Below are 15,770 nucleotides of genomic sequence, written 5' to 3'. Positions count from 1 at the left end.
AAAATCAAGAATTAAAAATTTTGGTTAGCAGAATTTGTTTCATTTACTTTTATTTATAGAACAGTAGAAAGCTCATAAAGGTAATAACTTATCATTACAGGTATTACATCATTATCATTACAGTAAGTAAAAATAATAATACTAATTTGTAACTTACAATCAAATAACAAGATTTGGTACACTGTATTCAATAAATTAAATCCTTCTTTCCAGTATATACAGAAAAATATTATAACTTACTGAAATGTATGTAATTATAGATCACATAAATAATAACTATTACCTACAAATATGAATTAATTACAATTATTAAAACTGAAACATTGAACAAAAAAATCATTTAAAAACAGTATTTTATTCATACTAATTATTTACACTATTACAACATTATTAAAAAAAATTCAACAAAATAACAAAAAGGTTTTACTATCTTGGATACATCCTTATCACTGAAAAATCTTGATAAATATATGTATACACATCAAAGAACAAAATGATCTAATCATCGGTAAAATTCAATTCAGTCAGTAATTATTTTTTAATATTACTACAATACAACTCATAATGAGTAATTTTAATGTATTTCATAATATAACCGCAGAATCTTTCCAATTTGACTTTCCAGTCAAACATCCAAAATATTTCTGAAAAAAAAACAAGTAAATGAGCTCTCATTTTTAGAATGGTATTCATTTTATTATTTAAAATAACTTAAAAGAAAATTTTCCAATGAAAAATTAAGGTCAAATTTTCCCAGGTAATTCATTACACAGAAAAACCATTTAACTAAATAAACAAAACAAGGTTAAAAAAAAAACTCACAGCTTTAAAATTAAACTGATGAACCATTAGAAAAAATAACTATTTGGCTTACTGCTCATTGTGAATAGTGTAATTTCAAAACAAAAAATATTTACAGAAGCATTTTTTACTACAGCTAGGGATATTCAAATATAAACAGAATTTTTCTTGCTCTATCCTTTTAATGAGAACAAAATAGATGTGACTCACTAGATTAGTACTTGTATGGTTGAACTTGCTAGTAGTGTTAGCTGCTCTTTTTTTCCGGCTGTCGGTTAAAATCAGTATGTCTTGGCAGAGAGTATATAATACAATGAGAGTGAATTATTAAATTGATTATAATGAAGGATTCACTCCATTTTAGATGTACATAAGATCTAAAAATTAGTTTGAGAATGAGTAATTTTCTCTTTCTGTCAGTCCACAGTGTATGAATGAATGGTGAGAAGCATTCAGAGGGTTGGAGAGAATTGAAAATCAAGTGTATACTTTTTAGCAAAGAGCCTCAGATAATGAAGACAAAAATATTGAAGTTTATTCAAAAAAAAAGATTGAAATTAGTCAATAAAATTAGAAAATTACTATTAGAAAAATCTATGAAAAAATTTTAAATATAAATTAAGAGAGTAGAAATAATAGCAAGAGGTCAACTCAGATTAGAACATCCTATCTTTCGTAACTTAAACCTAAAAAAAAATAAATTAATTGTCATCACACAACTGAAACAGAGATATAAAAAGAAGAGTCACAAATGCTTGGACTGTAATAAACTATGATGTACGCAGATGTACTATTCCATCCCAGAGTTAAAATGAGAAGTGTATAATGACAGCTCACCTCCAGCACAGAAAGCAAAAACCACATTTTCAATAGAAAAAAAAGCAACTTTCTTTTTTTAGGGAATGCTCTACTTTGACTTTCTATGTGAACAAAAAATTATTATTACTATTATTATACTATTTCAGTTACTATTATAATACTATATTACTATTCAACACTATGCTATAATAAGGTAAAAAATCCAGTAAAAATAAGTAAAATCTGCAATTTGTTCAACCACATATTTATCCAGGTTTTTGTTTGTTTCTTCCGGGACAATGTTCATCGTCATATTGATGCTGTAACTATGGAAATTCTATTAAGTTCTTGTGGGATATCACACTCCATATTCCATATTTACTAACACTGGGAAATTATCTATCAGCTTGGGTAATTTTTAAGAGAAAAAAAAATTTAACTTCAATGATGTCAAGAATTGATAATGCGCAACTAAATGTTTTTTCCTTTCTTGGGATCAAGAAGTTTTTTAAGCAATTGCACCAGACATTGCCATGATAAGAGAATAAACTAAAATATAATATGTAAATCATCTCACTGTACTCAATAAATAAATTACAGCAATGAAATTGTTGTTTTTATTTGAACCCTCTTCACAATATTGTTATAATTTATTATTAAAAGCTTGCAGCTGGGAACAAATCTTTTTTAACGATTATCATCATCAAATAATGAAAAAGTTAAAAATTGATGAGAACTGAATTCAAGATTAGTTGAAAAAAAAACTGGCTGGCTTCCACAAAAACTTTCCACAAAAATTTAATATGTTAAAATCATTTTGTACATACCCAAATGGTGGGGAGTAAGTAGCTTACCAGTTCAAATCTCCTTTAAAACAGTCTCCTTATGATTTCACTCATTTAATCCAGTAGTTCTTCCACTGCTTGAAACATTTCTGGAGTCTTCTTCTGGTATGGATATCAACTCTGCTCACATTCTTCATGTTCACTTAAAAACTGGGATGGTTTCAGCAACATCTTCAGTTTGGGGTACTTTCAGAAATCATAAGGAGTTTAGGAAGTAAGAATCCTAGTCACCTAGGGAATTCTGTGCTCGACCAATTCTGGATTAGGTGTGAAGAATGGGTGGGGAAAATATCATGATGTAACTGTCAGTTGTATGATTTCCACATATCTGGTCTCTTGTGCTGGCTCACATCATGAAGATGACAGACCTTTTAATAACATTATTTATTAAAATTACATTTGCTGCACATTAAGCCATATAATGTAACAGTTAAAAAAAAAAAAAAGCTACTGCCAATGTGCAGGTCACTATCAACTGAAGTATGATAATTTTTATATTGGCAATACCACTGTTTAATTCATGTCATGATGATATTGCTAATCAGCTACTGCTGAATCTTATTAACTGCTTCATTTTACGTATCACCATATTTTTGACAAAACCTTATACAGTTCAGATGCTCAATGGTTACCATTACCAGAAACAAAGTAAAAATGGGTCGAGCATGTGTTTTGCAAGTACACATACTGACTCCTTCTTAGAAACCATCTCACTCTATCAGTCTAAAACATCTGGTATATACACAAGGGTCTACTGGTATGCCATACTGAGTTTTGCAGCTTGAGTCCAGACATTAACAGAGATTAATAAGTTAAGATAAGTTTTAGAAAGAATTATCATAAGTAAATAAAATTCTTGAATGGTTGGTTTAAAAAATGCACACACATGCAACTGAGCACAGTAATACACAAGGTACTATTGTAAATCTATAAGTAAATTTTACAAACATGTTGAATATATTAAATAATAGAAGATTAATATAAGATTTTCCAAAGATCTACTAGACTAAAAAAATGAAAAAATTTCATTTTAGCGTTTAGAATGTTATGTTAAGAAACCACAATGGCTGATTATTGAAATGTAGCTGACAAAGAGGCAATATAGTAGGTAGTTGTACTAAGTTAGTAATGGAAGTAGATAACTGTGTATAGTGTTGAAAGAGGTTTAAAAATCTTTAGTGAATGAAAAAAATAACATTTAACATTACTGTACATTAAAACTTAGTTATTTTAATCAGATTATAAAATAATAAACCAATTTATCTACTTACATTGCATATAAAAATATTAAATCACATTTATAGAGCAGGTCCAGGTTCATTTACAGAATCTGAATCTAGGAAATCAGTTGGATCCTCTTCAATTTGATTCTTATTTTCTAAAGTTGAAGCAATAAGTCTTAAATTATCAACACCACCTAATAATTGCCTATTAAAAATGAAAATTGATAAATAATTAATTAATATTTTTAAATAAGTCTATGTAAATAAAATATAAATTTTGTTGGTACTTACTGACTGGTACTCACACTCTTTTTTCACATCTTTCTGTTTCATGCAAATATGAAGCAAATTATAGTAATCTTCAAAAAAGAAAAAGTGTTATAAATTATAAATTGCTTGATAGGAAACTTTAATTTTTAATAATTACATAAATAGAAAAATAAATAGAGTTTCTCTGAAAATATAATAAATTAGTGAATTTGAGCAAAACATTTATGCTTAAAACTTAGTCAATTAAATTCCGAATTTGATTTTTATCTACTGTAAATGTAACAGTTGTAGGTAACATGATATGAACATAAGACTCATGAAAATGGTAAAACAATTTTCAAAAACTATAAGCATTCTGTTTTAGGTATACCGGTGAAAGTGAAGAGTGAAAGGATTTTTCCTGTCTTCTTCAAAGAGTGCAACACATAGTATGGAAAATCCTCTAAAGAGTAGGTATCACTCAACTCTATAACTAACACCTTAATTTTGCACATAATAAGAACTTCAGTACTACCAGAAAAGTTATTTTGCTTTGTACATCATATGTTCTACATACCACAACCAAGAAAGCTAGGTAGGATAAATGATAATAGTAGCAAAAGTGGTACACAACAATTATTTGCACTCATTTCTATTGCCTATTTGCCTCTATTGAGTAATGAAAATATTTTGAGTAATGTACAAAAAATTTCATTTTGATCACTCAAACCATGTGCAAATACATAACTAAAATTTATCTTCTCTTTTTTTAAATATAAGACAAACTTAAAGTTCAGTTTTCCTGAATGCTGCACTTTTAATTCTGCAACAAAAGGGTTTAATTTTGAAATTATTAGTAATCAATTTATATAATTACTATTCAACTGTTGCTCAGGCCATCTTTGTTATCTGCATAGAGAATAATAATGTTAGAATTAAGTATGCAAAAGGAAAAATTAATTTTAATATATAAATCTAGGAAACTTTCAACTCAATTAGCATGTTATAAAAAACCACAAAAAACATATTAGGTTAATTTCATTAACACCCTTCCCAGCTTAAAATGTAGATAATTTTATGAGAAAGTAACTTTGCTTTCTTTTGGATCTTGTTGAACTATTTATACTAGTTTAAATTAGCATAATTTTTCATTAGTTTGCCATCTTTTCAATGGTTACAAAGTAACCATTGTAAAGGTTTTATATACCATAAAACCGTTAATAATATGTCAAGTATCTCACATAATGTTCATTCTCTAATATGTTCAAAATAAATAATTTGTTGTAAAAAGATTAGGAATCCATTTTTGAATGTATATCAAAATGATAATGTGTTTCCTGATGCAAGACAATCTGAAATGGAATAAAGCTGAATATAAGCCGGCTTCTGTGGCATGATTGGTAGCATCTTGGTCTTTCACTTAGAGGTCCTGGGTTCGAATCCCAGTCAGGCACATAATTTTCTTATGCTACAAAATTACTATTTCATCTCATCCTCTGAAGCCATATCTTACAGTAATCCCAGAGGCTAAGAAAAACTGAATATAAAGAATTCTTGCAAATTGACTGGGCCCATTGTAAATAATTGAAAGTAGACAGTTTTGACAAAATGGCCAAATAATTTATCTAATCTACACTGCTTATTTCAAAATTCATGATTTTGTGGTTGTATTAGAATTATAACATTACTTATTTTAGTAAAAACTACTTTATCTATTTAAAAAAAAATTATACAAATTACCTATTAAAATATTCTAATAATATTGTTTTAGTACAAAAAAAAAAATTGCAAAAATATGCTTCATTTATCTTTTCACATGTACTTAGTTTCAAAACATGGAAAAATATTTTTATACAACTATCTCACACTGATCAATAAAGACTTAAACACGTTTTTTTTTTATATTACTGTAATTAAATAGTTCACAATAATAATGATTGTATTTCACAAATTTTAAGTTTTACAAAACAAGATTAAAAACTATTTTAGTACATTACCTTAATGATCGTTCAGCTGAGTTGGCAGCAGCTCGCAACTCACAAGCAACCCTCTGTACCTTTGGTTTTGTACCCTTTGAAGTATTCTGACTTTTTAATTCAATCAATTCATTCTATTAAAAGGAGACAAAATTAAAATAATACAGTACTATAGTTTTACTTTTTATATTAATGTATAAATATCTACAATTACTTTTTATCAATTAATAAAATTATTAATATAAAGCAGCTGTATTTTGGCAGCATCATTTTACAGTAAAAATACTTGTATTTGAAAAATTGTCAAAAATTGCAAAATCCTGCATATTATGGTACATTATAGATTCCAACTACCATAGTTGCTACTGCGCATAATTCCAACTACGACGAAGTGCAAGGAAAATATTTTTAAAAGGTGATACCTTTCCATGCACTTCCTTTGAAATCGCAAAAAAAGTTAGATCATATACAAATAATATTTAATAAATGTAAAATCAGATTATTTATAAGAATAACTAATTTATTATTAATATTATTTGTGGTAAATAATAGTAATATTACAGTTTATTTATTACTATAATAAAATTTGTGGTAAATTTTTAATTTTGTTTAGTTGTTAGCAGTTTTAACTATATTTTTCCTGGGTTATTCAACCAATATCAATATGTTGGAATTTCTGAGTAAAAAAAAAAACAGTTTCAAAACTCAAAATTCAGATAGTAAGTTGATACTAGACAGAATAATGATTCTTTAACTTGTTGTGATATACTGCATATCATTTGTGACGCAAATGGTGTGATATACAATTTACAGTAACATAATACATTAAAAATCATGGTGTATAATTTGTAACATAAAGATCTCACCAGTGAGATTTACAGGTAGCATACGAAATCAGTAGTAATGGCTACTTAAGCTATGTTCCCTTATTTCACAAGGGGTGGAAGATGACAAGGTTGTAAACCTTTATTGTAGGAGCTTGCCAGTGGATTGCTTCACGAAGTCACAGCTCGTTAAGAAATTTATTTGCAATTACCATGAGGTGAACATAGTTGTCATCATTGACCTGGCAACCAGCACAAAGATTGCCTACATGCAGAAGGCCTTCACAAGGATCCCCTGGCTTCAGCCACTCATTAAGGGGGAGGGGGGTCAGGTGAAGCTGGGTCAGGTCTTTGTGACAGACCCATTGCCAGGTTCATCACTGGCAATGCAGTGGAGGCCACACTGGCAATACAATGGAGTCCACACTGAATCAGAATTTTGTGGTCTAAGACTTATAGAGAGGCAAGGAACTGGCTGTCAGGAAGGTTAAAGAAGCAGCTCTCCAAAATCATGGAAATGTCAGATACCACCAGGTTAGGTGTAAAAGTCCTATCTGACAAGATTGGGCTTAGTGTTTGTCATCTTACAAAATACCTGACAAGACAAAAGGGCAGGAAGTTCATGGTTTTTTGGGGCTGGACACAGACAGACTCAACAAATCTAAGGTGTCTGTCATGCAAGACATCACTAAGACTCTGATTATAAAGTCTAATGAGAAGTCTTTCACCAATCTTCTCAGATCAGTTAAGCAGAAAATTACAATAAGGAGGTGAAAGACAACCTGTCTATACAGAAAGCCAGAAAAGATGAAATACAGATCCGCGTCAAAAGCACAGGCAACAAGTTGCTCCACGAGACCATAAAGAAAAAGGTTGCAGAAACTAACATGACCTTCAGAAGAGGAAGGTCGATAAAAAAGTCCTTCATTCATGTGAAGGACTTGGATGCTCAGACTGTGTCTTGAGACATGCAAGAGGGTGTCTCGCATGCCCAGAGAAACTGGCCAGCTTTTCAACTGGTGCTGCCCATGAATAATGCTCATAAGCTCCATGCTATGGGTAAGATCCAAATCAAGTGGCTCAGCTGCCGCATTGTCAGGCAGGGGGAAGAATCAAAGTGCTTTAGATGCTGGGGTACCTCTCAGTGCCCCTGACCACTCGAAGGCCTGACTGCAAAGAAGCACAGCCTGTAAAGCTACCAGCCACGGGACTGATAGTAAAGAGTGCCATAAAAATTGGAAATAAATATTCTCCAAATCAATTCAAACAGAAGCTGGAGGATCTAAATAAACTTGGTCTCAGAAGTAGCAAGATGGGAAAAAGCCGAATAGATGCTATGCAGGGAGCTAAATATAGCATTAGCTGCTGAGAGACAGTGGGTCTGCAATGCCTCTTATCAAAGTCTCTGATGCCTTGCAGGTAATTTGCTCCAGCAGCAGCACAGGCTATGCCTGACTAAATTATTTGACAGCATTGTTGTTTATTTGCTATTCAATGAACTGTTCATCCTATGCTTTTGAGTTATTGCCAGAGCAGTTTATTAGTGGATATTGGAAGACAATTGGCAAAAACAATCTTGGTAGGAGGTGATTCCAATGCTGAAAAGCTTCTGTGGGGCTGAATGGAGAGTGACTGCCGTGTTCGCGCTCTCTACGAGGTGATGGCTGGGGTGGAATTTGCCTTTCTCTTTGCCCTTCATAACTACCATAAGGTATTACTTCAGAGGATGAATAAGGATGATATGTATGAATGTAAATGTAATGTAATGTAATGTAATGAATGAATGTAATGTAGTCTTGTACGCTTCATTTACAAGAACGTGGATATACAAGAACGCCACGTTCCAGAGGCACATAAAGAGAAATGTCAGTCAAAATCGAGAAAACTGCTGCTGCCATCGGTCATTGGGGGCTCCCATACGTCGAAGCAGAGGATCTTGTCTCAAGTGGTGTTACTGAAAGTCTATATGAAGCACCAGTCTGGTCTGTCTCCAGCTAGAGAGCCTGCACAATTCTTAGCTGGCTGCAGACAGCTGTCTCCCTTCGAGCATGTTGCAGATACAGGACTCTTATCAGGCGATGTCATCAGCATAGTGATTGAACCTGTGCCTCTGGACTTCCTTTTTTGAACAAGAGAGGAAGTATATTAGAGTGGGTAAGACAGATGCGAAGGTATCGATTGTCTGCAGGTAGCAGGAGAGACGAGATCAGTTGATGAAAGGAGACAGCTGTGCTGAAAACATGGGGAACTAGAGTATGAGTTGACTCAGTTCCTTACATACTTGTGCACGCATAAGTGTACTTTAAGGCATATTTGTGTACACGGATGCTGAGACTTTCCATGGAATGTGAATACTGTGGGGAGGAGGATACCATAGAGATATGATGTTTGTGTACAATTGGTTCCTGCAGCATAGAAAAGAATGGAGGAGAGAATTTGATGTGCTTACCCCACAGAGCATCATTGGGAGTATGTTAACAGCCGAATGATGGCACGCAGTGTCCACTATGTTGGTTAAGAACATCTGCACCAAGTTGGCAGAAGATGTCCACCAAGGGTGAATAACTACCTCTGAGTCTCCCCTGAGGCAGGTACCAGGCTTAAGGTTGTGGTTATATAAACCCACAGGATTGTGATAAGTTCAAGATGTGGTGTCAGCAGTGGAGGTGGGGATGGAAACAAGAGACATGGGTGCTGTGATAATATCATATGTTGGTCCCAGCATCTGATGTTGTAGAGAGGGAGGGGTTTTAGTGGGTAGACCCGCAAGGAAGTACCACAGTGCTATGGGGTATGAAATCATATAGTTCCTATAAAAGGTTTCTCCTCTTTCAACGAAAAAAAAAAAGGAATTGCTAGTTATATTAAATTAAAATACACATAAGAAAGAGTGAAGATTATTAAAATTGTATTAGCTAAAGTTCTGGTCATCAGTTTTTAAAAGAATTATTACAATATATGAAATAAACAAAAAAATTTAGATATGATAAGATGTTGATGAAAGATAAAAACATAAAAGATGACTTATGGTTTTGAAAAATAAGGTTCATTTTTATAATAGAGAATATGACAATTTGTTATGTGCATGTTAATTAACAAATACTTTTAAGCTATTTATCTATCTATAGTTCTAATTTATTCATAAGTGCTTAAATAACTTATGTATTTACCATTAAAACAGAATGAAATTTAAAAAAAAAACAATATCATATTCATTAAAGTAAATACAAAAAAAAGATAAAATTAAATGATAGAAAAATAAAATAAACTAATATTACACAAAAACCATAAACTAAAAATCAAACAAAAACTATATATAGAACCCACAACTTCTCATGATAAACATAAGATAACATTATAGAAACAGCAAGCATATTATGATGTTTAGGAATTGTCAACCCCAGAAAAAAATTGAACTATCACTTAACTCATAATTTCCTCTTTAAAATGATGTATAATAGTTATATTAGTAGCACTCTAGGTTTAAAAATAAACCTACACAGAATCAATAAAACTAATGAAATAAATTTGGCCACTGGCTAGGAGTTGAGGTCAATGGATATTAGTTTCTCAGATTACTGTTTTTAAGTTTTCATATACAATTCACTAACAATAAAAAGCAGCACAAATTTTCATAAAATAGAACATTTTAATTACTCACCGTTAGCAGTTTAACTTCTGCTTTCAATTTGGATACTCTACTTTCAGCGGTAACTGCTCTTTTCTAAAAACATACAACATAACATTCATAATGAAGAGAGTAAATTGAAAATAACAAATCTAAAAGAAAAAAGTATATTATTTTTAATTTAAAATAATTTTTAATTTTCCAACCTCTTTGTTAAAACATTCCCCTACAGGCCTAATACAAAATAATGCAGGACAGACTTATGAATCACAAAGGAGAAACCCCAGTATTCTTCTAGGGAAATACACTTAATCAGAGAAAGTTAATGTAAGTGATTGGTTGAAATCTTTCCTACCAAACTGAGTTAAAAAACAGCAATGCTCCTATAATATTTCTTTCCTGGCTATTGTAGTATATAAGGCTAAGTTTAGCTAAAATAAGTAAAATAAAACATGAATGAAAAAACAAATAACGAATAACCACTTTTAACCAACTACTAAAAAAACAAGTTTGTATTTCTTAATGTTATGGAGTTCTCCATTCTGTTCATAAATAATAAAATCTTTTCTGTATATATGCAAGCAAGTATATATACAGAAGGATGCAGGATGAAAGGAAATAATTAGCAAAAAATTTCCTCTGGTGAAATGAGATTATACTGAAATTTTTAAGGTGTAATATAAGGGGATAATATAAGGGGAACTTGATTGTTTCTTATGTTTTTTGACCTGAAAAGTGTAATAAAACAGGTGCCAAAACTGTATTTCCTATATTTTTCATGATATCCAATGTAAAACAGAAAAATTGTATGACAAATAACAAGTTTTTTTAGGTTTGAAGTACAATAACATGAATTAGTATGAAGTACATAAATTAGTAAAAATTAAAAAAGCTGTTTTTAGTACAATAATTATAGTCCTTTTGAAAAATTATATACTTTGATTTACTTTATTGACTACTCACTGTAGTTTATACTGCATTAATTTACAACAACTGTTTGAAAATTCCATCACTGACATCAATGTACATTATAACCCGTATCCTTACTTTTTCTGTTGCCAACCTAATGATATCTTTACATTCCTTGATGAAGGCAGCACCATTGAGAATGGAGGGATCAGTTCATCACATATAGACTTTCTGCTTAAATACCTTGCATTTCATTCATCCATAAACAGTAATCTAAGGAAGTAAGGTTCAATGATCTAGGTAGTCAATTTACAGACCCTATATGTCCAATCCATTTATAAGTAAATTTTTCATCTAACAATTTTATCTCACTTCACTTGTGAAATGTGTTGGTGCACCATCAAATTGATAGTACATTTCAATTCATTTCGCCAATGTGAAATTTTTGAGCCCTGTAAGAAATTCATTGTTTAAAAATTCCAGATAATTTCTCCCCATGACTAATGTTCTAGTATGAAAAGGTCTATTATTAAATTGGTTGTTGATCATGCCATACCATAACACTAACTGAAAATGTTAAACATTCACTGAAAATAGCTGCTGGAAATTTGATTCAACTACAGCATGTGGGTTTTCTTCAGATCAGTCATTACACCATCACACTGTTAGGTTAATTCTTTTTTCTACTACTTTTAGAGGGTGAATTTGCCCTCTAAATTGGCATTTCAACACCAGAAATAAAATACATTAATAAAAAAAAAAGAAAAAAAAAAGAGGCTAGAACTAGGCTAAAAACTAAAAAAATACACAGCTGAAATATCTCTTAAATGTCATTTAAAGTATCACAAAAATAAAAATAAATATAATTGTACAAATAAAAAAAGTATAAGGCATAACTAAAAATAAATAGAATTTAACAAAGTCTGAGAGGGGTGTAAAAGGCCCCTTCTTACATAACAAAAATTAAAGAATATAAAAACCATAACTAAGTTAAAAACTAAAAATAGGTTAAAATAGCAAAAACAACTATTAACAGCTATTAACAATTAACTATAAACAACAACTATTAACAACAATAAAATAACTCTTCAATACCAGGGCAAAATGTATACATCACAACATTAAATTTTATGTAGAATATTAACACGTAGAAAATGCAAATGATCAAAAACTTTTTTATCATTGCCCAGAATTTGACGAATGTTGCAGGGTAATTTAAATTTGACACAAGGCCGCATAACATATGCAATTCACAAGGATGTAGCGCACAATTAAACAGGAGTCGCATCTTGTGTATAGTGGTGTTTTCTGCTGACATCAGGTATCTTTGTATTCCTATCTGCAATTAGCAGAGCACCACTTTCTCTCGATGAATTTTTCTGTATGAGGAGTCCCAAGGCAACATCTTTAATGTGCCAGATTTTGTTATCTATTGTAGCAGACCAGAAACCTTGCCACTTTACTCGAATAGTGTGTTTTATGCAATTAATAAAGTTGGATGTAGTGACACGGGTGGTGAAGGAGGGTTGACTGTATGCATCTTTGGCAGCGGAATTTGCATGTTCATTACCTGGAATTCCCACATGGCTAGGGATCCAGCAGAAACTCACTTGTGCATTGTGATGATTACACTCAGCAATTGCATTATAGATTTTGGTGACAATAAGATATTTAGAATACAAATCTTATAAACCTTGGAGAGCACTACACGAGTCACTAGAAATAAGGATATGGCAGTACTTACGGTTAATGATATTAAAAACCTTATTTGTAGCATATAGTTCAGCACTTCTAATACTCCAAACATGTAGGTTCTGTCAAACAAATGTGCATCCAGTGATATCATTCTGTTTTGATCCATCTGTGTATACTACTGCATCTGGGTTTATCTTTGAGAGGATATGGAGAAACATTTGCAGAAAGACAGTAGGTGGTGTTGATTCTTTATTGTATATCGTAAGGTCGTACACAAAATTTATAATGCTGATTCTCCACAGAGGATATGAACAGGGATGCGTTGGAAAAATAGAAGGTGTGTCAACATTTATAAGGTGCAGCAAACTATGGGCACAAACACCCACAGGCACAGCATAATGTGGATGGTCCTCACACCTTTGAAAATAAGGATTTGCAATGAGTACAGCAAAAGCCAGGTGATTCAGTGAGGGGCAAAGTAGGATGCTAAAAGCTGGTTCCTGCAGCCCACAAGTATATCTATGACAGGGCTTGATTTAAAGGCACCTGCACCAAGCCAAAGGAAAGCATGATGCACAGAGTCAGACACTTCAAGTGCAGTATGATACGCTAAACAGGAGCCGACACAACCTTAATCCAAATGGGAACAAAATAGGGAATAATAGAAATCCAACATATATGACCAATTGGACCCCCAATTGGTGCTGCACATCCAAAAGTTTGGAACATTTTGCTTCCAATTTTTTGATGTGTTTGACCCATGCAAGACAGCCATAAAAAAAACTCAAAAACTTAAAATCAACACAGACAGCAGCTCTTCGCCGAGAAAGACCTGCAAAATAAAATGGTCCCGAGGTGAGAAAACTACACATCCTGCCCTCTCAGTGAAAAGGTGAAGCCGGCAATGTTGAACCAAGCCTCAAGGTGAGATACAGATTTCTCTAGCAGTCTCCCTGCTGTGGCTGCTGAACGTGACGCAACAAAGAACAGGCAGTTGCACACATCCAGTAACATTTTTGATGGCTACAGCAAACAAGGTGGCACCCAACAAACCACCCTGAGACAACCCACTCTCAAAGGCAACGCCACCCAATAATCTCAAACATGAACACAGGAAGATCAGTCATCCAAGAAACCCCCAAACCCCCAATAAAAGCAAGCACTCTGCTCCTGACTCCCTACTCTTCAAGAGTACCAGAGTGTCACCAGGTGGTGTCGCATGCCCTCCTGACATCAAAGAAGATAGTGATGGGGCGTCGGCAAAGCAGTAAAGTATCCTGAATAGTTGCCTCCAGAGACATAAATGGTCAATGAAAGAACATCCCTGGTAGAAATCACACTGTTCTGAAGACAAAAGGCCATGTCTCTCCAAGCACCATGCATACCTGCGGTTGATAATTCCCTCTATCATTGTGAACAAAATGCTTGTCAAGGAGATAGGGCAGCAGCTTGAGGGGCATGCCCCATCTGGTCCAAGCACCAGTATGAAAATGGCCTTTGACCAAACAGGAGGGAAGATTTGTGCTGAGAAAAAACCACCATAAACACACAATACGCGTTGCAGCACCGAATTAGGAAGGTAATCAATCCTGATTACCTATCCAAGCGTATCCATCCATATAGCGTATCTATATATCCATATAGCGTATCTATCCATTTAGTATCCAAGCGTATGCGAGGCAATTATGTTGCATGTTGCACCAGTATGACGAGTAGGCTAAAATTTAAGATCTATTGGTATATTTTGTTGAGGGCCCCGCCTTTTGTTATTGATAATAGCTGGGAGTTATTGAATGGTCTCTTAAGAGGCAGTCTTGGTGATTGCAGTTGTGAAACCAATAGACGTTCTTGTGTCTGAAAAGAAGCAGCGTTATGTTGCTAAGAAGTCTGGTGAATTGACTTCAGAGAGAATGAAGGAGATCGAACTTAGCTTTGACTTGCGGCAGGACAGATGGGATGAGACAGTAAATGGGCATTATACACATGGTCTCTTCCCAATGTTAGAAGTTTGCAGTGTGCCTCTTGGTAATTTCCACATAAATATGTGATATCTTTCTGGATGTGGTGGCCCAGTTTGGCCTGGTAGATTCAGGATTAAGTCCCCGTTGTTATGTAGTGTATGAGGTTATGATTTGAAACATACAGAGGTTATTTACAGACTTCATGTTAACGGGTCGTCCTTTGATTTACGAGAAAACTGAAAAAATCAAGCTATATTCACAGTAGAGGAGTTTATAATGTTTTTTGGTTTTGGAGAGAATTGCTGAGGGTGTTTAGGATATACTAACTCCCGTTAGGGCTTTTCCTCCTTTTATGATTTTTGATTTAATTGCTTTTGATTTGTTTTCGTTGTTAGTTATTTTTTCCTTAGTTATATGTTATTGTGACACATGCATGACCAAATCACCAACTTTTAATGGCAACACCTCCATCTATATCATGTACCTCTGCAATTTGCAAGTGTATTATGAAGTGAGAGACGTCGAATGGGAACAATCCAGCAAGCCACCTGCCAATACAGAAGGTGATGAAAGGGGCTCTCTCTCATAAATGGCACCAGGAATAGATTCTTTTAGTGATTCGAAAATTGCACGATCCTCCTCCGCGCACCAGATGTGAGAGCAGTGTGTGAGATGGTGTCCATACACCCCATCCACAACCTTCTTCCATTATCCAAGAATACTTGACAACACACCACTTTAGCGACACAGCACAAATTCACCTGCTGTTGCTTCCCATCATTATTTTGGGTGACTGCCAAAACTAAAGAGTTTTTTAATCTTATTTGGAGGTTCTTAAATAAACTTTTATCACATGCAGTT

The 15,770-nt window shown here is 33.1% G+C and overlaps 1 protein-coding gene across 2 annotated transcripts in view; it reads right to left on the bottom strand.

Moving 5' to 3' along the window:
- Positions 1-336: 336 nt before the first annotated feature.
- l(3)04053 (lethal (3) 04053) overlaps positions 337-15,770 on the bottom strand; it is a 44,867-nt gene continuing 29,433 nt past the window's right edge. For both annotated transcript variants that reach the window (XM_075369346.1, XM_075369347.1), the window contains exons 6-9: positions 10,378-10,440; positions 5,914-6,026; positions 3,716-3,872; positions 337-644 (exon numbers count right to left, since the gene is read on the bottom strand). In XM_075369346.1, the coding sequence (XP_075225461.1) occupies positions 3,743-3,872; positions 5,914-6,026; positions 10,378-10,440 (306 nt within the window). In that variant the 3' untranslated portion in view covers positions 337-644; positions 3,716-3,742. The remainder of the gene's footprint in view (positions 645-3,715; positions 3,873-5,913; positions 6,027-10,377; positions 10,441-15,770) is intronic.

The sequence above is a fragment of the Lycorma delicatula genome, chromosome 6 (assembly GCF_047948215.1).
Source record: "Lycorma delicatula isolate Av1 chromosome 6, ASM4794821v1, whole genome shotgun sequence".
Lineage (NCBI taxonomy): Eukaryota > Metazoa > Arthropoda > Insecta > Hemiptera > Fulgoridae > Lycorma > Lycorma delicatula.
The sequence above is the reverse complement of the archived record's forward strand: the minus strand, read 5'-3'. Positions and strand labels throughout refer to the sequence as shown.